Genomic DNA, 27,829 nt, shown 5'->3' with positions numbered 1-27,829 from the left:
GGGCAAATTTTAATCGTTCCTTTTCACTGACCATCAGTCGTGAAGTGTTCTTTGTTAGGCTTTAGCAGTGATTAGTATTAAAAATGAAAAAGAAAAATAAATGTGCAAAAATAGTGTTTTACCTTCCACTCATATTTCGTACTTCTTGCGAGCAGTATCACATTAACGCGATCTTCCATTATCGACCATGCAAAACGACGCCTAAACAAAATCAAATCTACTACCGGGAGGATTATTTCTCTCAAAACTAGAAAATAAAATATGTAGACAATTGGATTTAATTTTTTTTTAAATATAGTTTTGTGTATTATTTTTCCTTTCGTTTTCATTTTAATGTTTAAACATTGCCGTTCGTCTTTTTCACGCTGAGCAGGCACCAAACACGCCACACGTCGCCACACATCACACTGAGAGCGCGCGCGCTCAGTTTGTGGACTACAGTTTTTAACACGTCTTGCAGTATTTATATGATCACGATTTTGGGTTTTATTTTTTCTATATGTTTTTTTTTGCTTATTTTTGAATGCTTGCCCTTTTCCTAGCAATCATTACTGTTTTATTTTGTTTTCCTTTTTAACGGACAAAACGCTTAACTCGCTATTATGATTACCGCTGCTGCTGCTACTGCTGTTTTTTTATATCATTATTCAGGTGCAACTGCACCCACCTACATTCACACACACACGCGCTCCTTCTACTGCGCTGCATCTTTCCTTACGAATATAAGTTTTGCTTACGCACTCTTTACACAATGAACAGTTGCGGGTTGGTTGGTTGGATAGGAAAACTTATCTACACACACAGAGCACAGCCGAGCGCAGCACTCAAACGCAACCGCGAAGAGCAGCAGCGTAACCACGTGAGCGCAGCCACCGCAAGATATGAAGCGCGGGACAAATGGGGAAAGGCATTTATGCGTCTGGTCTTCCTTTGGTGGAGAGCATTCGCTTTATCTGTCCCTCTAGTCTGCTGGGTACGATTTACTTTTTGGAAGCACTTTTTTTTTAAAGCAAAAACTCGCCTCATGTGCATTTATTGAAACAACACTAAACGGAACCGTCGTGTGCTTCAATTCAAACGCATGAGAGCATGAGAGTTAAGCTCGTAGTAGTTAGAGCAAAGGAAGACACAAGTGAAAAATCAACGTACCGAGCATGATGGAAGAAAACAGCGACAGAAAAGAGAACTCAAATTCCACCCCAAGGACAGGACAGATACATCATACACCACCCACCAACCTCTCCCTCGGTGCTAGGTGGCTTGCATTTACATGGGTGGGTTTACACGCCACGCGAGTACTCGCATGCAACGGGCAACGATAATGAGATGTGCACGTGGTGCGCGTGTGTGTGCGATTTGTTTTGATTCCATTTCTTTTAATAAGGCACTCGCTTGGTGAATCCAAAATTATAATATTACACATGCATGTACATAAAAGAGGTGTATAGTTCGATTTGTGTGTGTGCTTGCTTGCTATATATAGTATAGGAAATAATATAATATATGTATAAAAAAAAGAACTCGCTTGCAAAAAAAATCACGGAAAAAATATAAATTACTACAAATGTACAAATGAAATAGCGTTTAATAAAGGAGCGCCGCACGCACGCACACACGCGCAAAGTAGCAAAATTAGTCGTTAAATCCGTTTGCATTATTGATTGATAATAAAATAATAATAATAATAAAATAATAAAGATAATAGATAATAATAATAATAATAATATAATAATAGTAGTCGTAGTATGTAGTAAGGTAGTTATTACACAAAAATAGTAAAAGCGTTCGCGTACGCATTGTTTTTTTTGCAGTGTACTAACTCGACGTAAAAACGAAACAGGGAAGAACTATAGATTATCGCATTTTGTATGTTTTGATTTTCACTTGCTGCGCGCGCGCGCGCGCTTTTGCTGCACACCCTCACATCGATCGCTCGTCTTTTTTTCCTTACTTCGTTGTCTCGCTTCTAACATCTAAACACACGTGTACAGGGTTCGCCTGCATGCATCCCACTTGTGCAGCATTTTCACCCATATATTTGTTTCGTCTTTTTTTGTGCAACAGTTCATACAAGTACGTATAAGTTAAATTCATCTTTTGTTTTCGAAAAAAAATGAAAGGAAAAGCTCATCATTCTACTTCGGCATCACATATTTCACATAAATAATCTCCTACCGCGCAAACACATAATAAAAGAGGGGGGATATATACGGGGCGAGTAGTGGTGTTTGTGTGGGATTTGAAAATATTACATTACGTACGTTAGGTTTTCATCGGCATCACCAAACAAGCATTACCTTTCACACCCTTTGTCTTTTTTCTTCGATTCATTTTTCGCATAATCCTAAGCAATGTCTAGGTGGGTAAGCAATGGTAATCCGTAATCCTCACACACACATTTTAAGAGCAGTTTGTTCCATGATGCGGAAGAGTTCAAATTAACGTCAGATTTTTCAGTTCCTTTGTTTCCCAATCGGTGGACTATCTACGCAAGAAAAAAAAAAAGTAAACTGTTGTTTGGTGGTGGTGGTGGTGGTGGCAAGTGATCGACTTTGATGAGTGCAGCACACATAAGGTGTTTGATTGTGCATAGTATTTGTGCTGTGTGCGGTACTGAACGCTTTCGTGCGTGCATTTTTTTTTTACAGGAGAGTTTTGAGAATAAATAAAATAAATTAAAAAGGGGACATTTCTATCGGTGCGGACATATTGTGCTCGTTCTGTTTTGCTTCACTTTACGCTGTCTATATAAGTAAACCCTATGCACTATTATATTATATATATCGTTTATCATCACCCATATTTTCAAACACGCAGCAAAAATATTCTCGCAGCAGATATATTAATGTGTATGTGTGTTTTTTGTTGTTGCATGTATATATATAAATGTATAGCACATTAATTGTATTGTTGTATAAAATACGAAATCAGTTACCAATAAGACTCCCAAGTTGAACGGGCATAGGGAGAGACCGGTAGAGCGAGAGAGAGAAAGAGCGAGTGAGAGAAAGAGAGACAACTGGTGTGCATGTGGTGGCTGTAGATTAAATAGAGATGGAAGAGACGAACCCTTTCTTCTTCATATTCTAATAATAATTAATAAGTTGGCATGCTGTGCTATTTCTTCATAACAACTACAGTTCACAAAGTTTATAAATAACGTATCGGGGGGTGTTGCATATATGATTCATTTTTCAGTTCGGTAAAAATGGAAGTACAAATAATAATAATAACCATAATAATGCAAAAAAAGATTAGTGTAGTAATGTACCCACAAACAACTTGCGGTAGAATAGAAGAAAGAAAAAAGAAAAGCTCATGAAACACCTAAACCCTGGAGGGAGAGCCTTATGTGTGGATGTAATAAATTAAATAATTAAATAAACAACTGAGTTCAACTGACTATATCATATATGTTCATATATCCGCACGAACAGCAGGGTGTAAAAAGGGTGTTAATAAAGAGTGAACTGGGAGGGAGGGGGTTTTCGAAGGTAAAGAAATAGAGTGATCGCATGATGGCATACAGAACACAGTCGATTGGGTGGGTTTGGGAGAGCGCAATCCTTACTATTTGGCAAACAGACTCCTCTGGGAGGCGTTCTTCTCTCCATTGAAAGCCCCGTAACATACATTCTAAGCGCATTTGCTTCTACTATATATCTGCAGTGCCTAAGTGATCAAAAACAAGCGCGTCGCAACTTCCTCGGAAGAGGCAAACTGTCTCTCTCTCTCTCTCTCCCGAAGGAGAATTGCGTTTCTATCAAGTGTCTGAGACAACCGTTGTGTAGGATGATTTCAGGCCCTTTTATATCGCTTTATTTTAATCGTTGTCACCCACACCACCGCTCCCTCGCCCCATTATAAGTTCAATTCGTGTCGCGCTTCATTCGTTCGCCCGTTAGCGAATGAAGTCATCCAAGAAAAAAGGTAAATAAATTGATAATTACACATCTCGCAACCTAAGAATAATTATTAAAGTATTCAAATAATATTACTATCGCGTACCGTAGTAGTTCTTGCATTTTTTGTTAGTTTGTTTGTTTGCAAATCACATGTAAGAGAAATTGAATCAAACACAACGAGAAACAGCGAGTTTTCATCCGTTTCTATGTATGTGTGTGAGTGTGTATGACGATGTTTTGTTGTTGTGTTGTAAATATTATAGTGCAAAAATCAATAAATATTTCCTTCTATCCATTAAAGTATTTGCGCGCGTTCGTGTGTGTGTGTGTATTTATGTGTGAGGTACAAGATTGATAAATCCAAAAATAAACAAAAAAGTATACAAAAGCAATCTTTTCTCGTTCGAATTAATTTAAATATAAATACATGTCAGAAGAGTTCAGAGTAAAGTAATTCCCATTATCAATCGCTCACACACATACACACACGCACGACGCTTACCCTTTCCCTATGTCCTCCCAAAGGACCCACAAACACACCCAGGTGTCCCCTTCCCTCCCTACACACTATTGCAGATGAAACGAGTGCGGCAAAGTTCGGTTTAGATTCTTTACACAAATGAGCCCAAAAGGAAGCCGGAAAAATAAACATAGAAAACGCTCGGTTTGGGCAAATTCATCCTTACTTGTGCGTGTTACACGAGAGCACAACGAAAAAGCGCTCGGTGTGAAAAGACACAAATGAAGCGTCTCTTTGTCCCACTGTCTCTCTCTCTTTATCTCTCTCTTCCCTCGTCTCATCAAACGGAATAAAGTAAGCGCTCCCTCCCTTTCTCTCACCACCGCCGCCACCGCAGTTTCCCCGATTACAGGTTGAGATTGACGACGAAGGGTTCCAGGGCGGAGCTGAGCCGGTTGAACACGGGCAGCCGGTCCTCGACCGAACCGCCATTGCAGCCACCGGCCGCCCCACCGCCCAGCTTCATGGTGGTAAGCGAGGGCGACGACGGCGGCGGGCTGGCCATCGGCGACAGGCCCTCGATCGGGCTGGCCGGCGGGCTGTTCGGGAACAGGAAGGGCTGCGGGATGGCGCCGCCCTGCTGGAGCGTCGGGCTGATCGCCTCCGGGAAGAAGTTGGCCATCGAGGTGGTCGGGCTGAGGGACAGCGACCCGATCGGGGAGGCCCGATCAGACCCGGTCGACATCGACAGGGCCGGGCTGAGCGGCAGCTGATGCAAGTGCTGATGCTGCTGCTGCTGGTGGTGATGATGCTGAAGCTGCTGCTGCTGCTGCTGCAGAATGGCAGCGGCGGCGGCCGCCGTTTGCAGCTGCTGTGCGACGGACAGTGACTTTAGGGCACTGTGCTGCTGCTGCTGGTGATGGCCGTGCTGCTGCTGCGACGAATTGTTGTTACTGGCGATCATACTGGGACCGTTTTGGTTGCTCTTGGCCGCGCCCTGCGCTGACTGGGATGAGTTGCCGTTGGCGGCGGCGGCGGCGGCAGCCGCATTTGCCGCTGCCAGCCGCGCGTGGTAGGCGGCCACGTTGCGGTTGTGGTTGCGCGCCTCCTCCGCGTTGTGCACAAAGTGGCAGCGCGGCCCGTACGGACAGAAGCCGACGCTGTGGAACGTGCGGCACAGCTCCGTCTTGTACTTCGGGTGGCGCTGCAGGTTGCGCAGCTCCTGCATGCCGTGCGCGAACTGGCACTTGTCGCCGTACTTGCACTCTCCCGCCTCCTCGTACGGCCGGCAGAGCTCGGTTTTGTATCTGTGTAGCGGGGAAAGGGAGAGGATACAAATAAATGATTAACACTTCAAAAATATTAACAAAAATCCGATCTAAAGCGTTAAAGAAAGATGGAAATTCAATAGAAAATTGTGAAGCCGACACCTACCTCGAGGTATTTACTTGCTGTGGCAGCGGTTCGGACTGCGTTCGTTCCAACTTCCGGTGACCGGAGGAGGAGGAAGTGTTGCTAGTGGCGTGCTGCTGGTTGTGGCTACCGTTGTTGCCGTGGTTGCTGTTGATCGAGCTGACGCTGCTGCTGCTCGAGCTGATCGTGGCGGCGACGGCTGCGGCGGTGGTCCCGGTCAGCCCGGCTAGGGCCGCGTCCTCCATCGCCTTGTTGAGCGTGAACATCTCCAGGATGTTTTCCACCATGTGGCGGGCGGCCGGCTGCGACGCGGTACGGTGCAGTGCGGCATGATGCCCACCGTGGTGCTTGTGCTGGGAGGCACCGCCAGATTTCTGCAGATTGTAAGAGTACTGCTGCTGCTGGTACTGGAGCTGCTGCTGCTGATGCTGGATGTGATGGTTGCTGCCGCTAAGCGATTGCTGAGCGCTCAGCAAATTTCCACCGTTGCTGCCGTTGCTGTTGTTGGAGGTGGCAGCGAGCGCAGCGGCCACGCTGAAACTTTGCGACAGCAGCATCTGTTGGCTGTTGTTGCTGCTGCTGCTGGAGGTACCGCCGTTGTGTACGTTGTTGTTACCGGCGCCAACACCACCACTGCCAATGGTCGCCTGTGTGTTGCCTCGGGAAGTGTTGGTTTGGTTCTGGAGAAAGAGAGAGAGAGAGGGGAGAGAAAGAAAAAAGGGGAGTTTTGATTAGTTTGGTGATTTATAAATATTTTAGAGAAAGAGTAGATGTGAGATACGAGTGCTTAGGCGAATTTTAGATCAGTTCAAACTATGTACGAGTAATGAATGGAACTGAAGTGGCAAAGAAGAAGAAACTATCTGTAGCAAAAGAGATTCATGATTCCTTTGAGACTCTTGAATCATTCATGAATCAATCATCTTCGGATATACATTAACCTTCCTGGACAAATTTGATTCAGAGTCATTGATTCAGTGATTCACTTTGAGGATTGATTCATCTTCATGATTCTTTGGAGAACTATGAATCATTTGTAATTTTCTTAAATCTTTCACGATTCATGAATGTTTCGATCACAATATTTGAGATTTAGATTCGTTTATATTCTTAAATTCAGAGTCAGCGATACCCAAAATTCTGGAGTTTGGATGAGTATGTATTCCATTATCGAATCTTTTGTGATTCGTAATTCTTTGCATCTTCAAAATTTGAATTCAGGTTCATTGATTCACTCAGAAGATTAACGTAAATTTAAAGATCTGAATCAGAAATACCCATCCCTAGTTTGGATCAGTATTTACTGATGACTGTACTGTGCCTGATCTACGCGTCATTGTGCGATGGAAAAATAATACTTTTGCAAAACACACCCGACGGAGTGGAGCGGGGATGAAAGAACCCACTCGAACCTAGGGAACACACACGTTGAGAGGCAACCGACACAGCCGTTGCAAATGTTCTGCTGCGTCGTCTATCTTATCAAACACACTCCCTTCACTTGAACCCTTACAACGCCCTGCTTTCCCACCCCGAGCGAGTCGTGGCGGGGCGAAAATGCGCTCAGTTGGAAAGATAAGAGACCCACAGCAGGCAGGACTGGCTGGCTTGACGTGTCTCGTCCCCGCCGCTGCCTGATGATGTGTGTTGTTGTTGAGTGGCAAAGAAATATTCGCATCTCACCCTTGTACCCTTCTGCCCTCCTGCCTGTATATTATCGGTCGCACAGACACACACACACACAATTTGTGCAAAAGCTTGTCGCGGAATGTTGCCGGCAGTACAGACCAGTTCGTCGTGAACGGGGGGCACACCAATCGATAACGGCACACCAAACCACGCCACATGCGTGCCACCACAAAAGGGGACGGAGTTCCATCAGATATGTGGAAAAATGCTCCCGGACTAGAAGACTGCCGCCGCGTGTGCGTGTATCGAAATGTGACCATCATTGAGCGTGAAATTACGAGACTAAAAAACAAGGACAGATGGAAGATTGCAGTACAGCACCAACCGACACAGCCCTAGGACCCTTGCTCCTCCTACAGTTGCATAACACGTTAGCCGGGGCGCCGTAACTACCCATTTCTTCCCTTGCGCCCTGACATTAATTGCAGCTTTCGCGTGCGCGCCAAAATGACACCCCGGGAATCCCGTTTTATGGGGTGAGCCGAAAAAAAAAACGGCCCAACACACCAAACAACAAGCCCAAATATTCCCATGCAAGACGACACAACTTTCACAACCTTGCCCGAAGGACGTCTTGCCGACTGATCGCGCAGCACGAGTCGGACATCCGTCGTGCACATGACACATTGGACAGTATTTATTATTGTTTTGCATTGTTTTCTCCCTTTCACGTGTGAGGAGGAGGAGGGGTGTTGGTTTATTATTTTTAGTGGAGGAGTTGGAGGGAGAGAGTTGTGTTTTGATTACAAACCCTCTCTTTCTCCCCCAAACACCTCCAGACAACTCCTACAAGTGCTCTGATGGTTTTGATCACAAGACAACTCCTCCTCCAGAGGACAGGTTTACACACACTCCGGGGGTCCCCGTAGAAGGCACGGTCAGTTTTTTTGGGGGTAGTTGTTGTTGTGTCATAATTCTCTCCTCCTCTTCTCCAAACACCAACCCGCCATAAGCAGAGGGAGTTCGCGTAAATTGTTGCATATGGCATCCAACGCGAAAGTGAAAGTGTCCTAATTTCTCAGCCCAATGTGGTCGCCACGCGCGGTCGTTAAGAAGCAGAAGCACAACACACACACACAAAAACCAGACGACTTTGTGTCTGTGCGGATTGCCGGGGCGCCACACATTGGACACTAAAAGTTTGGGGAATGTATTTTGTTTTTTACATCAGTCCCGTTCCTTTTCTTCCTCATAATTGAAGACCAATGACACACAACAACCTCAAACGGTTGCGCGAGCGCCAGTTTTTCTTCTTCCTTTCCAAATAGCTACCGATCGGATAGATCGAAACAACAACAAAAAAAACCGGAATTGTGGCCGGTCTGGCAGATCGGGGGCCGCAACACCACAGAGGCGTATAACATACTTTCCACCCCGCGGGTGCAACACATAATCGTACGCAGAGGGCCAGACAGCACAAGAGCATCGATAATCGAAGTTCGTGTGTGTCTAGGAGGTGCTCTCTCTTTCTCTCTTCTAGCCAAGGGCCAACACGTGCGTGTAAGGAGATCTCAAGAAAAGGTGTCTACGATTATGCAACGTGCAGCAGCAGCAGCGGTGGGATATCCACCATCATATCTCTGGATGGAAGGCCAATGAAATGGAAAGGTGGACGAAGGAACGAACAGCAGAGAGACAGCAGAAAAAGCGATCCGAAAAAAAACCGTTACAGCACAACACACTGCTCTCCACCGTGTGTCCGGTGGTTGGTTGCGTGAGCGACGACGGTGTAATCCAGCAGCGAAGAAAAGAAGTGTTTCATTCCAGAAATGAAAGCGAAACAAAATCCTCCCCATGTCTGGGGAGTTGGTGTGGTGCTCAGTCCGTAGAGCTCTTGGGTACTTAGAGATGTTTATTGAATGTTGGGAATATATGCATTGAAGATGTCTGGACCAATGATTTTGATACATTAGGACATTGGAGTTGGACTGTTGGAGTTGGAGTATGTGTCTCTCAGATATTCGAATATATAGCATCATTTTCAGGCTGTTTGTTATGTATTCTTGAATTTCTCGTCAATTTATTGACTTTGAAGCGTTATAACATTATTTTGGAAACACTTGGAAAACGGTGCGACGACTTCCCACCCAACTTCCGCCAACAAGCAAGAAGTAGGCAACGGTGGTGGCATGCATATCACATGATAATAAGAACCCTCACGATATCCGCAGGTGTTGTTGCCAACAATAATAGCACCACACAGAAGTTGTGTTTTGTTAGCAAACAATTTCCCACTGAAAACACGGGCAGCGCAAACCCACAGAATGAGGTCCCAAGAATGAAGACATCGGCGGAACGGAACTTTTGCAAAACTTGGTGGAGGGAGCGGCTTAAATGTGGGAGCCAAAAACGTTTTTCCATTTCCACCCCGGAGAGGCCTCACAATGTAAGGCTGTTCAGCAACGCACAAACGGCAAGGCGCGCACAAAATGTCAACTTCGATGCATTGTGTGTTGCGCGCGCGTCGTGTACCACCGGCGGTGGCATTTCCCACGCGCGCACTACGCTCAAGTCTCGTAAGGTTTGGGAAGTACACTTTGAGGCAGCTGGAAGTTGTCAGTCAAAGAGTTTGCATTGTCTTTGGTGTGTGTGTCCTCCAAAACTTTGGTGTAGCATATAACGCCAATAGATGTTTCCTGTACATGCTTTGCTGCGTCCTCCTCCCCAGAGAGACCTCCGTCTGTTGAAGTATTATCATACGTTTACGTTCAATAGAGCACACAAACACAATAGAGAATTTAAAGATCTTAAACACTACCAAAAGCCGATCGCGTCGTCTCTCTCGCTATGTGTTTGTGCCTTGGTATGAGTTGCGATTTCCGTAATGCTTGTTGGCGAAGCCCGCAATGTTTGATTTATTCAACCGTCAAACAAGCACACCAAGTCACACAGCGCGCAGTTGGAGGTCACTGTGTGCTTGAGGCGCCGGATAAACCGGCTTTAAACCCTGCAGCGTTGGCGGGTGGTGGATAGGAGATTAGAGCACCGAAAGGGTGGTGATGCTAGTGAGTGAGGAGTCATCAGACACCCTTTTTCCGTAACTGTGTGTGGTACAAACTGTGGCGCATAGAAGACAACACCAGACGGGGAGGAAAAAATCCACCGTTGTTTCTTCAAAAACCGGTTCTGCGAGCATAGCAAACATGGTGGGAGATGGTAACACCATTACCAACAGCACCATCACCACCACCATCGACACCACGACCCGACCAAGTGGGAGGAAGTACGTTTTCGTGTTGATGTCTTGAACGGACAGACACAGAGCATGAAGAACTTGTGGTAAAGTATACAGAGACGACTACCGCAAAAACATACAGTACACAGTACCGTACCGGCGCAGGAGAGACCCAACACGACCCAACGCGCCAAAGAGCTTCCGTTTCGAAAGTGAACGTGTGTTTTTGTTGGAGTTCAGAAGGAACTCCTCCAACACCGGTTCAGTTTCAGATATCAGTTTCTTTCCGCGTGTTTGTGTGAGGCGCGCCACAGTTGCGAATTTTCTGTTGAGTGATCTGATATCTCTGGGTTCTAGGTTAGCTATTTCCAGGGAGGTCGTCCACAATTCTGGAGTCTATTTTTACGTTCCTCACACTTTACGACCTCTTAGCTGTGTCTCGAAACAAACTGGCACCTTGAGATGCCTTCGGGGTTCTTTTCCTGTTACAGAGAGACACCATTGATGCACGAACCGATGCCAACAGTCGCCCCTCTACCACTAACAGTACCTCAGACATTTAGCGGCGAGTTGTCGGTTGGCCGGTAAATCGTGCAAATGAAACTCCACACCCAAGCAGACACATCAGAGAGCTAAAGCCAACACAACACAACATCAAACCGGTCTCTTTGAACCGAATCGATCAAGGCAAATCCGATCGAGGGACGCAGGCACTACCACCCCGCCCGTCCCCAACATGTTAATAATTGGCGCACCTTTCCATTTCATTCGGTGCACTACTACCACAACAGCATCATGCAGCGTGCGCTCCAGGGTAATCTGTGATATCTTAGACGAGAGCAGGCGTGAGTAAAAACCGCAACAACAGCAACACTTTGTGGTCCCGAGAAGAAACAAGGAAGTACTGTGTGGTGGAGCTGTTTTTCTATTAATTTTGTGCCCGAGGAGAAGAGCGTTTTGTGCATACACATAGAGACACACTCAGAAGATGCAATTTACAGCACACTCTGCTGGTCTGCAATTTACTTGGAACACTCTCTTCCTCGGGGGCATATGAAATGATGACGGAGAGTGGCTAACAGAGGTCCTGCTGCTACTCTCTGTATATCGCCTCCCGGAGCTGTTAGTACACTGCTCTACAAATGCAATCAGTTTTTTTCTTGCTTTAGGGCATAGCAACGCTCGCCTACGTCGTGTGTACGGGAGATGGCGAATAGAAGATAAGGGAAGGCACTCACTTATAATTTCTTCCATGCAAATTCAACCCCTGCTGCCATGACACTGTCCACGAGCGCAACAAGCTCTAGTTTACGCGATTTGCGAACTAAAAAAAGCGGTGCAGCGACATGATTCCCGCTCTGTCAGCGGTAGAGCAGTGAAATCGAAAGTGAAAAGAGGGGTCTCGTCTCTCGTGACACATCCCCCGTGTATAGCATGGCCCGGGTCTTTGAGGTGCAAAACTACACGAGTCTCGTTCCCACCTCTCTCTCTCTCTCTCTCCTCTTGACAGGAGATTGATTTTTCTTACCTTCACTTTTTGCGCTAGACTGAGCAGCACTAAAACTATTGAACCTCCCCGCAAGAGAGTGTGTGGGACGACCGATGAGGCAGCTCCAAAAGAAATCGAGTGCGCGCTCGCGCCCGCTTGTGCGCCCTTTCTCGCTTCCTGGAGCAAAAATATGGCTCAACAAGTGCACTAAAGTCGGGCGTTTGGCGGCATGCACAGCACATCGTGCAGCAGAGTGCGGGCGATAAAGAGAGGTTGCAGTAAATTTCTTCGCGCTCCTCACAATTTCCCTCCCCCGCCAGTAGATGAGGCGTGAATTAAAGGGCACCAACGCCACCCCCTCCACCAGCACAGAGCAGCACATCGCGCACTATCACACAAAAAGGCAATTTCGCTTCGGGTGGATTTTCACTTATTAATCAGCGGAAGCAGTAAAGTGGAGGGCCTCTTACAGCCTCGAAGTGTCCATTTCAAGAGCCGGTGTGTGTGTGTGTGGCGGAGAAGGTAGTTGGCAGGGTCCTCCTTGCCACCTCAAAAGATGATTAGATTAAATTGAATTAGATGTGGTTAGGGTGGAAGAGTGGAGAGCGGAGTGTTAATGATACATTTCGCGATCAGACAGTGCCTCCCTTTGATAGGCTCTCTCTCTCTCGTTGATTACAAGAGAAGCGATATTCCAAGCAGATCTAATCAAAAACCCTGAACAAATACTTCAAGAAGTCCAAGACACTATCAGGCTTTTGTGAAGACTATTTCTATGTCCACGTCCAATGTTTCAATTTTGTGTCCAGGAAGTCCAGATGACCTAATGACTCTATTCCTCAACATTGGATGTATCCACACAGAAGTTAGGGGCACATTGGTAGAGACCGCGAACTCACACTGTTTTAATTCCCCATTACTGGCGACGACTTTGGTCAATGTCAGAGAGGCACGTGGAATTAAGGTTTCGGACGATTTCGATCCGTGTGTACGCGCGAGCGCGCGTCTTCTGATACGCTTTTACTGTGGAGTAGCTCAAGGTCAAACGCTTAAAGTACCTCCAAAAACTAAACGGTGGGGACAACTCTGGTACAAACATACACACACACCAGCATTCGTAAGTCTCAAGACACTGAAACTATCTCCACACCTTCATGGGAAGGTGTATTATAAAAGCAGCAAGACTTCAAGCAGCGGGGGCACACACGCACCACCCAAAAATAACCTAGACAAAGTCGTCGGCAGTCGTTGTGGTGTCTCTTTCTGCAATCGATTGTTGGTGTACTGGTAGTTGGGTGATTTAGGCCACTGACACCACACACCTCTTGCACCACCGATCACTTCCTCTTTCGCTTCCACGATAGTTGGAGGAGAAGAAGGAGGACGGCTAATCGCGATCGCGTTAGCTAACTGCTGAATAATGAATGAGCGCACACCGGAGCGGAAATAATGTCGAAGAGGGGCACAGCGACCCTTCCCTCGTTATGCCTTAAGTTCCGCTTGCGTATTGTGCGCCGTCTTGTGTGTGCTAGGCGAATTCTGTGTGAAATAGTAGCAGCATTAACATCAAGTGATCTTTTGATATTTAGATAAGCCTTCCCCCGCCCCGGTCCTGTGTCTTAAGGCTGGTAAAAACAAAAAGGAATGCAAAAATTCACTTTCAACACCCACACATCACCCTGGGGTGGTGGTGCGAAAATAGTAACGCGCGAATTAATTTCCTCCCTTCAATATCCTCTTTCTCTCTCTCTCTAATAGCTTACACAGCCGTCTCTCGCTTGCAAAAAAGTAACAATGAAACGTGCTGCCCGCCACCAGGGGCAGGCAGGCCGCACTATAATTCATTGTTGCAACCGAAGTGTCTCAAGAGCGGCTGGGTTTTTACTTAAGGTGTCGGACGTAGTAGACACACACATGTGTGGTAGTCACTTGGGACAACGTTGCGCGGGGTTTTTACCACCGGTTGCGTGACTACGGATAATTATTTCGCGCAGGGAGTTACACTTCCAAGACGCACTTGAAGCTAGAGTGTGAAGTTGGCGCAGAGTTGGTGCTATGGCCCTACGGACAATGGAAGAATAACACACTAGCCAAAATGACGACCACGATGACCGGAGAGTATGATATGAATTGGAGTTGGAGAAGTGATGGTTTGGAGAGCGTAAGGCTCCGATGAAGCAGTATGCCCTGTGTGCCATCGAACGGAGAGTAGTATAGATGGTAGATCACTCACATTGAGTAGCAATCATCGGGAGATATCAAAATCTAGCGCTCTACACGTAATTTTGATTCTTTTTTTTAGAAAGAGCACATTATGTCAATAGTTCAAAATTAAGTTGATATAAAAGATCATCTTCCAACATTATTTGTGGAAAGCTTGATACAAATTCAATAATTGTAAGTAGCATTAAAGTGAAATTTTTGAGTTACGTTACAGCAATGGAACAATGCAACGTTACACACTCATGGGGACAACAACACCACCACCGCGCGGGACACGATTCCATTTGAAGCTTTTGCAACAATTAATTGTCTCAAATTAGCAACTCTCGTCCATTAAGATTTCAATTAATTATTTGCGCACACTCTGTACAAGGGCTTGAGTTATTTGCCGGACGTGCCCGGCATCGGGAAAAGAAGGAGCAGCGCATTGCTATTGTGTCCACCTTCTTTTTTTGACACATTAGGGAACTATGTTTGTGTTTGGCGTGCGCAGCCCTCCCTTTTGGTGCTGAAAGACAAGTAAAGTAATCGTTGGTGGCAGGCGGCGAGTGCATTGACAGTGCAGCAGCAGCAGCAGCGCAAACGCCTACATTATTTGCGCGCGGAGAAGAAAGTAAAGGAAATCCCCCCCCCCCCCCCCCAGCCGCGCGCGCCTGTGTATCACATGACGAGAGGCGATCAACTAGCTCTTAGAGGAGTACACACACCAGTTGCAATTGAATCGTTGTGATAAATTTTCATCTCGTTACGGTTCTCTCCCCGTCGCGTGTGAGTATTGTGGGTTTTGTTGAAAGCACGCAGGGAGCATAAGTGTAATGCCGAGAGTTCAACCAAAAACGGCGTGGGCCGTACCAGAAGGGCTCCAACAGGCACCGGAGCAGGCAGCCACAGCTTCACTTAATTATGAACTGGAATAAATCCGCCGCTCGTGCACACATTTCCGCGAACAAACTGTGAGTGTTAACCTCCTCCCACACACGGTTTTGCTGTTGTGTGAAATGTGGACGAGATGCAATTTCTGGCATGTGACAAACAACGGGGAGATGTGTGTGTGTGGTGAGACATGATGCTCGTTTTTTCACCGAGATTACTCACTGCGACAAAACAGCGAAAGACAGAGACTCGGAGGGCAACCGAGATAATCGTGCGCTGCACTTCCGGTTTGATTACTTCGCCGCCACCGCCGCGCTTTCGTGTGCGTCTCTCTTTCTCTCCGTGGAAGTCTAAGGAAGTGGCTGTTAATGAGCTAATCTTTCCACAGTTATTTTTTCCCCTGCTAATTGACAGACGCTGTGTAAGTGATCAAACCGGATGTGCACATATTAATTTTTATATTTATTTTTTGCTGCTCCACACGAACTGTCACCTAATTTGGGCAACATACACAATCCTCGTACAACCTCTCCACAGCAAAACTACACACGCTTTCTTTCTTCTGTGCATTTCTCTCAGCTAGAGGCGGGGAAAAAAAACAAACAACTTCCTCTCGCGCGATTGATTTTAGCCCTCTTGTAAGTATAAAAAAATGTCCAAATAGGGAATGCAAACACAACAGGGATAAAGGATAAAGAAACACACAATATATCCCGCGCGCAAAAAAAAACCCCGACTTGATTATGTAAAAGTCGCACCACCACCCCCGCACCGCTGAAGGCAAATTTAACTCTCGCCCTCGGCCCGTCATCGCACGACCGGTTTTTTCGTTATTGGGCAACACACAACACACCACCAAGCAGCACTCTTTACATCCGGGCCGGCAAAAGTGAGCAAAAATCATACAATCCTATCTCCTTCCCCTCTTCCTCCTCCGCGAACACAAGGAGGGAGGAGGTGATTTCGCGCCTTTTTTCACGCCACACAGTGGTTTGCGCCACCCAACAACCTCGCCCCACGCACACACGCAATGGGGATTTGTTTGTTTCAAGTGATTTCAAAGCGAAATGAAGCAACGACACTCTGCAGGAGGAAAGAGGAGGCTGTGTGTGTGTGCAGTGCGCCAAGAGAGAAAACTATTGAAGGCGTTTTGCAATATGAATGTGCAAAAGAAAGCAAAAGTGAACAGAGATACAGTCGAAGTGTACACACTTTTGAAGGAGAAGTGGACAAAAGGCTTCTTCTAATTGTAATTGGTTGAAAAAATATTGAACATTCAAAAAGGATTTTGAGTTCAAAGGAACAAATTTGTGACATCAAATGCATTGATTGTGAAATCAACTGAATCGATTATGATATCAACTGAATCGAATGTGATATCAACTGAATCGAATGTGATATCAACTGCATCGATTATGATATCAACTGCATCGATTGTGTTATCAACTGAATCGAATGTGATATCAACTGAATCGATTATGATATAAACTGAAACGATTGTTTTACAGTTTTTAACATTGAATTCTTATCTTAGTTCTGAAAATATATCATATTTTTGCTATTTCCGATAACTAATGAAAAAATTGTGTGAATTCAAGTGAAGTTGTTGTTTCACCTATCTATTCATACAAAACATATTCAAAATCGTTGGAGGTCGTGGTGTAAATTTTCTCCAAAAGAAAAGAAAAGCACGCGTAATCCCTGCCCTGCTCCTCTCCTCGCACGCACTATTACACAACCACTCAACCACGGGTGGAAGAAGTGTGGACGGGTCTGTCATAACTCAATGGAGCGCCCAGAAAATCTACGACCAACGTCGCGCGTATGGTTGAGGACGTGGAAAGACACGCACGCACGCAGCGCAGTCGAATAACAAAACGTGTTAGCTACGCGCACCTCTCCACTCCAGGGCCGCGAGATGACACACACACGCAAAGACGCAGAGTGTTTCGCACAAGCTGCACACCACCATCTCACATCATTCGCCCTTCGCGGGGTGTGTGCTCCCGGACGTACTTCACGCAGCGACGCACAGACTCGCGTCGCATGATCTTGCCCTCTTTCTCTCGGCCAAGCAAAGATCGCGTGATCGTGGCGATGAGACAACGATGAGACAAAATCTTCTCCGAAGTGACCCGGAATGGAGAGTGTGTCTCTCGGAAGGAAGAAGATAATGCTTCGTTTGTGTGTTGGGTTGGCGTTCAATGGTGGTTCAATTTTTTGTTTCGCTCTTCCTGCGTTTGGACCCACATGGGGGTTGGGGAGTGATTCCGCACTCGTAACGTGGTAGTGACGGTCACCCTATCCCCCCACAACAGCATAATAGAGAGAGGCATGGGAGCATCATCATCTTTGCCGTGGTGTGATTTCGCTTTCAATAATACACGCGCGGCTCGTAGCTTAGCGCCCGCCAATAATGGGCCGCGCGATGATAGTGAAGATGATGATGATGATGATGAAAGAGAAGAAGGAAAGTTGTGTAATTGGCGGAAAAGGCACTTGCCATCACACTGGGTGGAAAGGGAACTCGATTCGTGTGGGGGTGTGTTGGTAATGCTGCTGGCTGGTACTACTTACACTTCCACCTTCTTTCTTCTTTCTCTGTAGTTCCGAATTGGTATTAGATCACGCGGCCGTGTGTATCTGCGTGTGTGTGTTTCACGGGTTGCGGGGAAATGGGGAGTTTTCATCGTTTCGCACACACTCTTAGCTGATTTGCTGCTGCTGAAGTGGGTAAGCGTTTATGGCAGAAAAGCTAATCAATAATACATCCAGTACTACCACCACCAACACAACAGACAGAGCAGCGCGCCACAAGGCGGAACTTAAACGCCCCACAACCTTTTTTTTTTGGTGTTGTGTTATTAACATGCTGCATAATCATCAGCGTGAAATGTGGGGTGTGATGCTTTTTTCGTCTGTCATGGTGTGATGGTAAAAAGAAGGCATAAAAATAAAAAAATGAGAGAGAAAATAGGTACGGTGGGTTGGACTTGTTGCATACATTTCAAGGGAGCGCGCGCCCTTCGACGTTCTGGGGGTAACTTCAACGCAGTCATCGAACAGGAACCTCTCGATTTTATATTACGTGGGCAGTCAATAAGCGTGCAACGCTAAAAAGAAGCATTTGCATGCGCGCATTAACCATTAATCAAATGAATAAGTGCAATTCATCAGTTTGCTTTTAACGTTGCCCAGGATTTAGGTCATATGTTGAAACTTACATTTCAATCACACGCTGTGTGTATCTGGATTGTTGGTAGTTCAAAATGCAATTCGAGCAGTTTCATTTGCTGTACATGGACTCCCTGCGCTCTGTCTCATGATATTTGTTCGTTTTTCGTAAGGAAATTATGGTTATCTGCAAAAAATCAACTGCTCGAAAACTACTCGAAACTGCTCGAATAACCTGCAGAAGGTGAACTTCATGTTTATTTAACTTCGCCATCATGAAACGATGCATTTGCATGATATCTTACAACCCCACGGTTTTATGTACCACCAATTCAGAAGATGTTCTGTGGTAATTTTCAAAATTATGGTCCAGTAAAACCCAAACTATGGTGTATTGCTCTTCAGAAGTGAAACTCTTGGGTCAGTAAACATATAAGTGTAACATACCCTAAACGTAGCAGCAGGTTGAAGAGCAATTAGCAATACGCGCGCGTTTCATCCCGCTCGAGGGCTGTTATTACCGCAAAAAGAAGCGTTACACATCGACAGACGACGAACCACCAACAACACAACAAACTGTGCTTTATGATGGTGGTGGTGGTTAGCAACTCTTGTGTTCTCTCTGCTCTACACACTACACTCTTCCTTTCAGTTTCTTTATGGGCACAGCTCTATAACTCTTTATATCACCCCCTTCATTCGACGACATGCTTCGTTTCGTGCTGGAGTCGGACACACAAGCACGCGCACGCAACAAACCCCCCCCCCCCCCACACACACACACACACAACGCATAAATTGTTGTCCATAAAATTAAAGAATTCTACAATTCTACGAGCATGGGGTGGGTGGTTGTTGCCCGTATCCTCCCCACCGTTCGGACACAGGTCCATAAACAGTCACCCGACCAGCAGTGTGTGAGATCGTTTCGAAACAAAGTTGGGTTGTGTGTTGAAAACTGGGTAGCATCTTTAGCAACAACAGCAACGAAAAAAGGCAGACAGGAAACTAGATGGAGAGGGTAGCCTTAGTAGACACTTTAATTGGGTGCTTTAAGTCACTCAACTAAATCCCCCCCTGTATCTCTTGCGTATATATATATATGTGTGACGCAAAACACAAACCCCAAAGCAGGGGGAAAGGATGATAAAAATGCGCAAAACAAAAACTGTTTAAAAGCGCACTGCTGCTTACTACTTTTATGCTATTTATGCAAAAGCGGAAACAACATACACACACACAAACATTCATGGCGACTTGCGCAGAGAGCGCCGGAATGATAACAAAACAACGTGCGTTTGCGCGAGCGCACGCGTGCATGCGGAAAAAGTGGTTAAAATATTACTCGCCCAACCCCCTCTGCCTCATGCTGGAAGATCATGTGGAAAAAAGCGCACTTATCGTGCGCCGTACATTAACGCAAGAATTAAAACCAGGCAGTCTTTCGTCGCTGGTAAAGAAATGGTATGAGGGGGGAAAATAACTCATTCAAACGACGGAAGCAGTATGAGGAAAGGGTGTGTATGTGCCTGAAGGAAAAACAAAAAAAAAGGAAAAGGAGAACATCTAAAAAACGCGAAATTGCCAACAATTAATTTATGCAATTATTCTAGCAGCGGTGTTCGGCTTCTTCGGGACGCTCTTCTCCTTCCCTTTCATCTTCAGAATTTATCCAAACACACAATAGTGTACCCCAAGAAACAGAACTTCATACAAGGCATTCAAATGAAAAAAAATGATATGAAGAAGGAACAAAGCAACATCCAAAGTGAGAAAAACTCTTACTTTTTTCAGCACAAAACACAAAAGGAAGTCTTACTAAGAAAGTGAGTGTGGTACAGTGGAAGTGTGGATGTGGGGTTTGCCCAAAAATGTCCGACGTAACACCACCATCATGAACCATGCAACACCACCCACCACCATCATGAACCATTGCAATTTGTTCACTTTGAAAGGAATGCCGAAACATCCATTGCCAAAATCCAACGAAAAAATCCGATTGGAAATCCCCTCGTAGCAAACAAAACCCATCCCCAATACCCAATAGGAGACCAACGGGGACAGGTGGTTGTGGATCCAGGAAGTCTCGAACATACCACCCCACGTCAAAACGAAGATGCAGCAGCGCAACAGCAAAAGGAAGAAAGATTAAATTCCCACTCTTTCGCTTCCTCTCTTTCTGTTTTCCAAGCGATTAGATAATCCGTGCCCCGCTTCCGACCGAAGGCGCCGGAGAAAAGGCCTCATAATAACGATGATGATGATGATGATGATGAAGATGAGCGGGAGTTGTGCAACACCTCTCGGTGCTTCTTCTTTCCTTCCTCTTTGTTGTAGCACAATTTTCCTTTCGTTTGGAAATGTGTGGCGGGAAAAACTATTCGCCAAATGGGTGGGCACGCGAGAAAGCACTGCGCGCTTGCTTTCTTCTCTTCCGGTGGCGGCCCACAACACAGACAGACAGACACCACCCATTTAACCCACATTTTTTCCACTAGCCCCACACACACACACACACACACGCATGGCATTTCTACTCTGTTGCGCCTACTTTGACGTAACCAACCAACAACCACTTGTTGTTGGGTGTGTGTGGGGAGATTGAGAGAGGAAGAAGCCTTCGTAATTTCCCACACGAAAAGACGTAACAGGGTTTATTACAAAAGGGGACCCTCAAGAGCCGGCACCACACCTTATCACGACAGACACACAGGAGACACACGACAGCTTGGATATCATGTTGTTACGCCCAATTTTTAGTTAAAACGAGCCCTTTTTCCTCTCCCTTTGAATGTTCTGAGCGGGGAAACCCGTCAAACACACCCTACCCTCTTTTTGGGTTGGGAAAATGCAACCGACCAAAAACAAAACAAAAAATCAATCGTCACAAGGGAAAAATAACTGCACTTAAAGGCAACAGAGCGTTGTTATTGTATTGTGACTTGCTTTTAGGCAAGACCGCCCTACCAGCATAACAGCATAATTCCACCCATCAGGCCTAAATATGGGGTCTCCCTCCTGCATCACCCCCTCACAAGCTATGGGAAAAAGCCAAATTCTAGGAGCCCGCATGAAAATGCGCTTTGTTTTTCCTTCCCATGCATTTTGCTACATTTTATGGACCCATATGAGAACCATGTGGGGAAGAAGGGGTGGTCGGGAGAAAGGAACATTATCGGAACCGGAAAGCCATCAAAGCACCCAGTAGAAAAAGAAAGAGAGGGAAGAAAAGCGTCCCCGATGACCGTGACGACCTTGTGTGTGTGTGTATTACAAGCGTTTGTTGTTCTATACAAATTTTTTAGAACCAAATATAGAATGAAAACGACGGTGGGAGAGAAAAGGAGCTGCATCGGAGTGCAATTCTGCGTGCCCTTGACTTCCCTTCCCCTTCGTGAAAAACGTCCAGAATTATTTGCAGAAAATAAAACGAACAGGGTGCGCTGAGTAGTCACCGATGCATGAAGCAGCCAGCAAGGGGAACTTGGTGGAGAGATGCTTGTTGTGCGCCAGGGGGGCCGCCCTCCGCTCTCCACGGCGCATGTTTTTACCAAACACAACTTTGCGCAGCCTTTGTGAGGAGTGAGAGGTGGTAGGTGAATTATTTAAAATTTCATTACTCATCGGTCAAAAAAGACACACGAACAAAAAAGAGACACCGTTCTTTGGGTCGGTCCGTGGCGTGCGATGATTCACCTGCCCAACAGAAACATCAACCCTTGATCCCCCTCTCGCTACTTTGCTGCTGCCCCGTTAATGAAAGCATTAACGCATTTTTATAAGCACACACGCACACTAAAAACGGCGCAAAAATGAAGCGCAAAGTTGCGCGATTAAGAATGCGCGCTACGGAACTTCCGCAAAGCGCAACAACACGCGACGAAGCGCACAACCCTCTTGTGTGTAAAGTAAAGCAAACTTTATCGAGCAGAAGAAGAAGTGTTGTTGGCTACACTGTTCAGAAGGAGGAAGAGGTGTTGAACGAAAAAAAATCTAATCAATGCTAATGAAGAGCGCGAAATCGCGGAACCAAACAACACACAACAAACTCACCAACACACTTCTTTCTTTATCGACTGCCTTATGACGTTCGATCGCGCAGCACAGTGTTCTTGCGAGTTCTTGTGTGTCATAATACAGGACACAAATACACAAACACACACACACCGGGACAGACATTTTGATTGAATTAAAGACACATCGCAAACACGCAGCTCGAAGAAGGGCGACGACGACGTGGCGCCAAAAGCAATAGGCGGTTTTCAGCAATAGTACACGCAAGAGTCCCCCCCGAAAAACTGACCAGGCACAGGGAACTGGTGTGGTTCATAGCGAAGAAAAATGATTTGTGGTGATTTTAAATCAAGAGCAATTAAAATACAGCGAGAGAAAGAGAATGACCTGTTCCTCATCCTCCCTCTTTCCAGATGGTTGATGCCCCCCGTGCACTGTTGTTGTGTGTATTTGTTTATGGAGACGCACAACAAAAAGGCAAGGCCCTACTACCAATCTTACCCCTCGCTATATTGCATCCTCTTTCTTGCTGCTGGCGGGTTTTCTCTTCTACTACACTCTGACTCAATTGGTTGTATTCAATTTCTTCTCATTGAAGCCAATTTGTGTGACATACAGGGGAGCCGAGCAGCAGCTACACAACTGAGAACGCTTACATTGGAGCGTCCAACGAAGCACAAAATATGTGGCATCTTCTTTAGATCTGCCCCTGTGTGTGTGTGAGTGTCAGTTGGTAATGTTTTGGGAACTTCTATCAGAACAGACTCAACACTGGCTATGCCGAATGAGAGATGTTTCACTAACTTCCACGAAGATGTCCACCGTGGTCCAAGGGAACAGTCCCAATTTCCCAACAAATTACACATTGAAGAGTTTGGAGATGTCTACACAACACACCGCGAGTTTGATTCCACCGGCAGATATGGTTTTTGGAGTGGCCATTCTAACCCCAAAGCACTATCAAGATCTTAGTGTCATAACTCGACGTAATGTCTGGTTCGATGTTAACATATCAAGTGACACAATCGAAGTTAGTGGAAGGGGGATTGAATATTGGTGGTTTTGAACTGTACACCAGGGGGGGGGGGGGGGGGGGGCTCTTTTTTAGTGATGGTACACCTTGGAATTTGTGGTCAGAACCAGCCGCTAGAACAGAAATGGAAGGAACATCTCGCAATTGATATTCTGAAGATTGGAGTGGTCAAGATTTTACCGGATCTTTGCTTAGAGATTGATAGCACTGTCTCACTACCTACCCAATAGCTATTGACAAGATGTAGGATCTAAGATCATCAGATGAGAAGCAACTCATTGTAATATATCTCTCATTTTAAGATACTATTAGAATTTTTAGAAGATAGATGATTCTCCAATAGTTCATTAACTTAAGGCTTATCCAGAAATCCAGTAGATCTTATCAAAGTTCTCCAATTTTAGGAGTTCTCCAATTTCGTCCCAGAATTCCAGTAGATCCTATGAAAGATCTCCAAGTTTTGAAAGCTCAGTCCTTAGATGCGTATCAACTTCCAACCTATCAAAGGAGATATAGATTTGGATGTACCTGCAGCAGAATGATCGCTTTATGAACTTCCGAGTTTTGCATTTAAAAAAGCTTGCAAACTTCATGTGGATTTTCAGGTCGAGGGGTTTGTTTCTTCCCAAACAATTGATTCTCTGAGAGAGCTCTGTGACCCTTCGTTCCGCATGAGTGTGCGGATTGGGTTTGGTTGGCAGGCAATCAGCCGCCACAAAAAGACCTTCCTCCTCCTGTCTCAAGCCAACCACTACACCAAGCGCATTTTACACACTCCAATGCAAAGGAGGAAAAGATCAGGTAGCAGAGCCCTCAACCGTTTGTACATGGGAGAGATGCCAGTGCACCCGCGGATTCCTTATTCCCATTCAACCAAGCCGAAGGGAGGGAAGAAAACAGATGATGATGGTGGTAGGTGGTAGTAGTCGAAGTGGTCTCTCTAGTGGCACAGACTCCCCCCCAGCTCTCGGGGTGGTAGTGAAAGTTATGACTTATTTGCTGCCTATTGCTGCTGCTGCTTATTGTGTGGGGAGGAGTTGGGGGGACTCCAAATCGATCCGAACACTGGGTATGGGTCTGCGGGGAGCTGGCTGCACAAGCTTCCGGTCCAACTCGGGGCCTTTTAAAAATATGGCAAAAATAACCCACAGAAGAAAAAAAAACCGCAAAACCGTCAAGCACATAACGTAAAACTATAAACCTTATGCAAATGACAGTTTCACTCTCACTCTCTCGGTATCGGTCTGCGACTCCACACCGAACCCCGATTCCCTGGGCCAAATTGGGAGGTTTGATCGATCAAGGGAATCATTGTGGGGGGGGGGGGGGGAAGGTGTTGTGTGCAGGGGTTGTCCTCTTTGCGTCCTCTCGGACAAGGGAGCTTCACGAAATCGAATCAAAATGGTTTGGTTTCGCACACGAAAAGGGTGTTTCGCACTGTAAGAGAAACTTTTCCATGTTTCGAGGGGCCTGATGCTATAAAAGTCACAAGTAAAAACACGAACGATGGCGCGCTGGATCTGTTTCGATTGTTGGGCGCCATATTTCAATATTTCAAGCTTGACCCCACACTCGAGCGATAAAATGGCACCTTCTTGCTGGAGGATCGATTGTTGTGTGTGTGTGTGTGTCTGTGCGTCTGGAATTGTAATCCTCTCTTACCTTGCGTGGGTACTCTCCAAAGTCGTACAGTGACGTGCTGTGGTGCATTATCGCAGTAGACATGGTGGTTGCTTGCTAAAACACGTTTTGCCGCGGATGGATCTCCTCTGCCGATGCTGCCAATTTCACACAAACGCACACACGGATATGTATCACACAGGAGCGCGCGCAGGAACAGGATATTAGCGATTGCGCACACACTCGTATCGAAACGAAGCACACACTACTCTCGCAGAGGCGAACAACGATCGAGATAACACACTCACGACGGTCGCGCGATATGCAAAAGAGGTGAAAGGACTCTCTCTCTCTCCTTTATCCTTTCGCGCGTGCACTCTCACACAAATGAAGCTGCTGATTTTTTCACTTAGCCGCGATGCATAAAAAACACTCGTCACTCAATTAAAAATTGCTCCAAATATGTAAAAAATCGCACCACACTTCCAATCGCGATTTGCTCACAAACACACACTATTTACGGCGACAAAAAAATTTGGCAATATGGCGCAGGCAGAGAGGCTCGTGGTGTGTTTAAACTCGACTTTCTTTCGCACGCTTTTGCTTTTACTAGTAAAAATGCACTATTTTCAAGGCGCATCAAATAATGATTTTCACACTCGGAGAACACACTTTTCGTCGTCGTCGGCGTCGTCGTGAACACGTTTCTTTCGTAGTGGACGAATATTTCACGAATATTAATTTTTCTTTACTGAAATGGCAGTTCTCGAAACCGGGGGCTCGTACCAGTGTGCGGAGCTTTTTTTCTCGTTTTCTCTCTCTTAGTAGGCGCTGCGCGCAAAAAAAAGGATCTTTACGAAATGCGTGTGTGCTAAGGGGGGCTCTTTCAGGAAAATGGATTCCTCCGTGCACTAAACACACACACACCGCACCGCACTTAGAACAAACAATTCACTTTTCCTACTTAGGCGGTTGACGCTCGCGCGCACACACTTAGGACGAAAGAGACAGTTTTTTTTCTGTTTGAGTGTGAGGGAGAGTGATTTGCTGGTGTGGGGGTGCGCTAAAAAGGATGAGAAAAAATTAAAGAAAAATATTAAAAAATAGGGAAATAAAATCATTGGTTATTTATAAAGGTAAAGTAGTGTAATATTGTTGACTGAAGTAATTTTCACCAATAAAAAAACTCAAAATTCAACTTACATATTCTAGCTGTATGGTTGATTCCACCAACTTCGCAAAGAATTGCACACACACGCACAACACTTGGTGATATTTCCACGCGACGAATCGAAAACCAGAATTCGCGGAAGTTGTCGGCCGCGCGCGCGCGTAATTATCACACGAATCGAAACAACACAAACTCGCGGAAGAAAACGGCAAAAAACTGCTGTGGCTGCGCTGTTCACGGAAAGTTCGCTCGCTTGTTGTGTCACCTTTGCTATACTGTAAAATACACTTCTTGTGCGAATCGCGTACAGAGGCTAAGAACTTAGAACACAGGCACAGGCTGGAAGAGATGTCGTGCGTGCTGCTGCCGCTCTGTATTCGACTCTGGACACCGAAAACGTAACGTTTACACTGCTCTGCCTCGGGCGCGTGTGGTAGATTCGCTCTCTTGTGTCGGTGTGTCTATATCGTTGTACTGCTACTGCTGCTGCTGCCGCTTGGTCCGCTACGATCTGCACTGGACGCCGCTCGTTTCAGTTCTGTGCGGTGGTGTGCTGAGCCCGATCGCACTAGCCTGCGCCGCCTGCCAGCGGATGATGGAAGAGACAGACACGCACACCAATACTAACGCGCGCGTTGAGCGCTCGCGCACACGCACGCACACAACGAGAGGGAAAGTGTGTGCGCGCGCGCTCGTGCAACGGGGTGACAGAGATAAGGAGTGTGTGTGTGTGAGAGAGAGAGTAAGAGCGAGAGTGTGGAACAGCGTACTAGTTGCGCGCTTGCGGGTGTGTGTGTGTGTGTGCGAAACCAGCTGTGTGGAGAACGGCGAACGGTGCGTCGTTTCAAGCCGACTTTGTGATGGATGTAATTTTGCTTGTTTTAGTGTAATTTTCTTAGAAAAATGATATAAAATCAAATAAGAGTTAATAGCCAAACATTCTTGCTTACGTATGACATGACAAAACAGCAATAACAATACGTTTTATTTGTGTTTATACCACTTTTGTTTCCCTTCCGCAACACAGTGCAGTACTCAACCCGACCCGTTAAACGCTGAGCGCTACACACACTGCGATGAAAACGAAATGAGCAGTGCGAAAGAAAGGAGGAAACCAAACAAAACAAGTGTCCAACACAGGAGCGCGCGCGGCTGAAAGAGAGAACAAACCGCATCGTATGTGCAGGGCGTGCGGGAGCAGTACAGCATGCATGAGTAGGCAACTTCCCCTGCCATCAACGAGACTCGACTACGGGTGCGTGCGTGCGTGCATGCGTGTGCGTCTTTCGAGCTGCGCCGTATCGGTGTGTGTGTGTTTGCTTTGGTACCAGTTTTGCTCTTTGTTTGGATTTTGTGGAACCGTTCGAGCCTGTTTGCTGTTGCATCTCGCTCACTGTGCTCTCTTTCTCTTTCTTTCTTTCTCATCGCGAGACCATCGAAATGCGTGCGGGTTGTTTACGTGTGTGTGAGTGCGCGTGTGTGGTGCTATGTGCAGATTTTTTGTTCACTTCTCTTTCCTTTCTTCGTCTTTCCCTACTGCTCCCTTTCCCCCCTCCACGGTCTGCGCACACCACTTGGATGTGTGGATAA

The 27,829-nt window shown here is 46.1% G+C and overlaps 1 protein-coding gene across 1 annotated transcript; it reads right to left on the bottom strand.

The window, feature by feature from the left end:
* Window positions 1–276: 276 nt before the first annotated feature.
* LOC120959764 (protein TIS11) lies at window positions 277–26,944 on the bottom strand. Its single transcript, XM_040383398.2, has 4 exons — window positions 26,272–26,944; window positions 25,111–26,131; window positions 5,800–6,458; window positions 277–5,672 (listed from the first exon to the last, which is right to left on the bottom strand). Exons 2-4 carry the CDS (start codon window positions 25,171–25,173, stop codon window positions 4,772–4,774), a joined length of 1,623 nt encoding a protein of 540 aa, XP_040239332.2. The 5' UTR covers window positions 25,174–26,131; window positions 26,272–26,944; the 3' UTR covers window positions 277–4,771.
* Between the last annotated feature and the right edge of the window lie 885 nt (window positions 26,945–27,829).

Source organism: Anopheles coluzzii, chromosome 3, assembly GCF_943734685.1.
Source record: "Anopheles coluzzii chromosome 3, AcolN3, whole genome shotgun sequence".
In the NCBI taxonomy this organism is placed as follows: domain Eukaryota; kingdom Metazoa; phylum Arthropoda; class Insecta; order Diptera; family Culicidae; genus Anopheles; species Anopheles coluzzii.
Note: the sequence above shows the minus strand (reverse complement) of the source record. Positions and strands in the feature narration are given on the sequence as shown.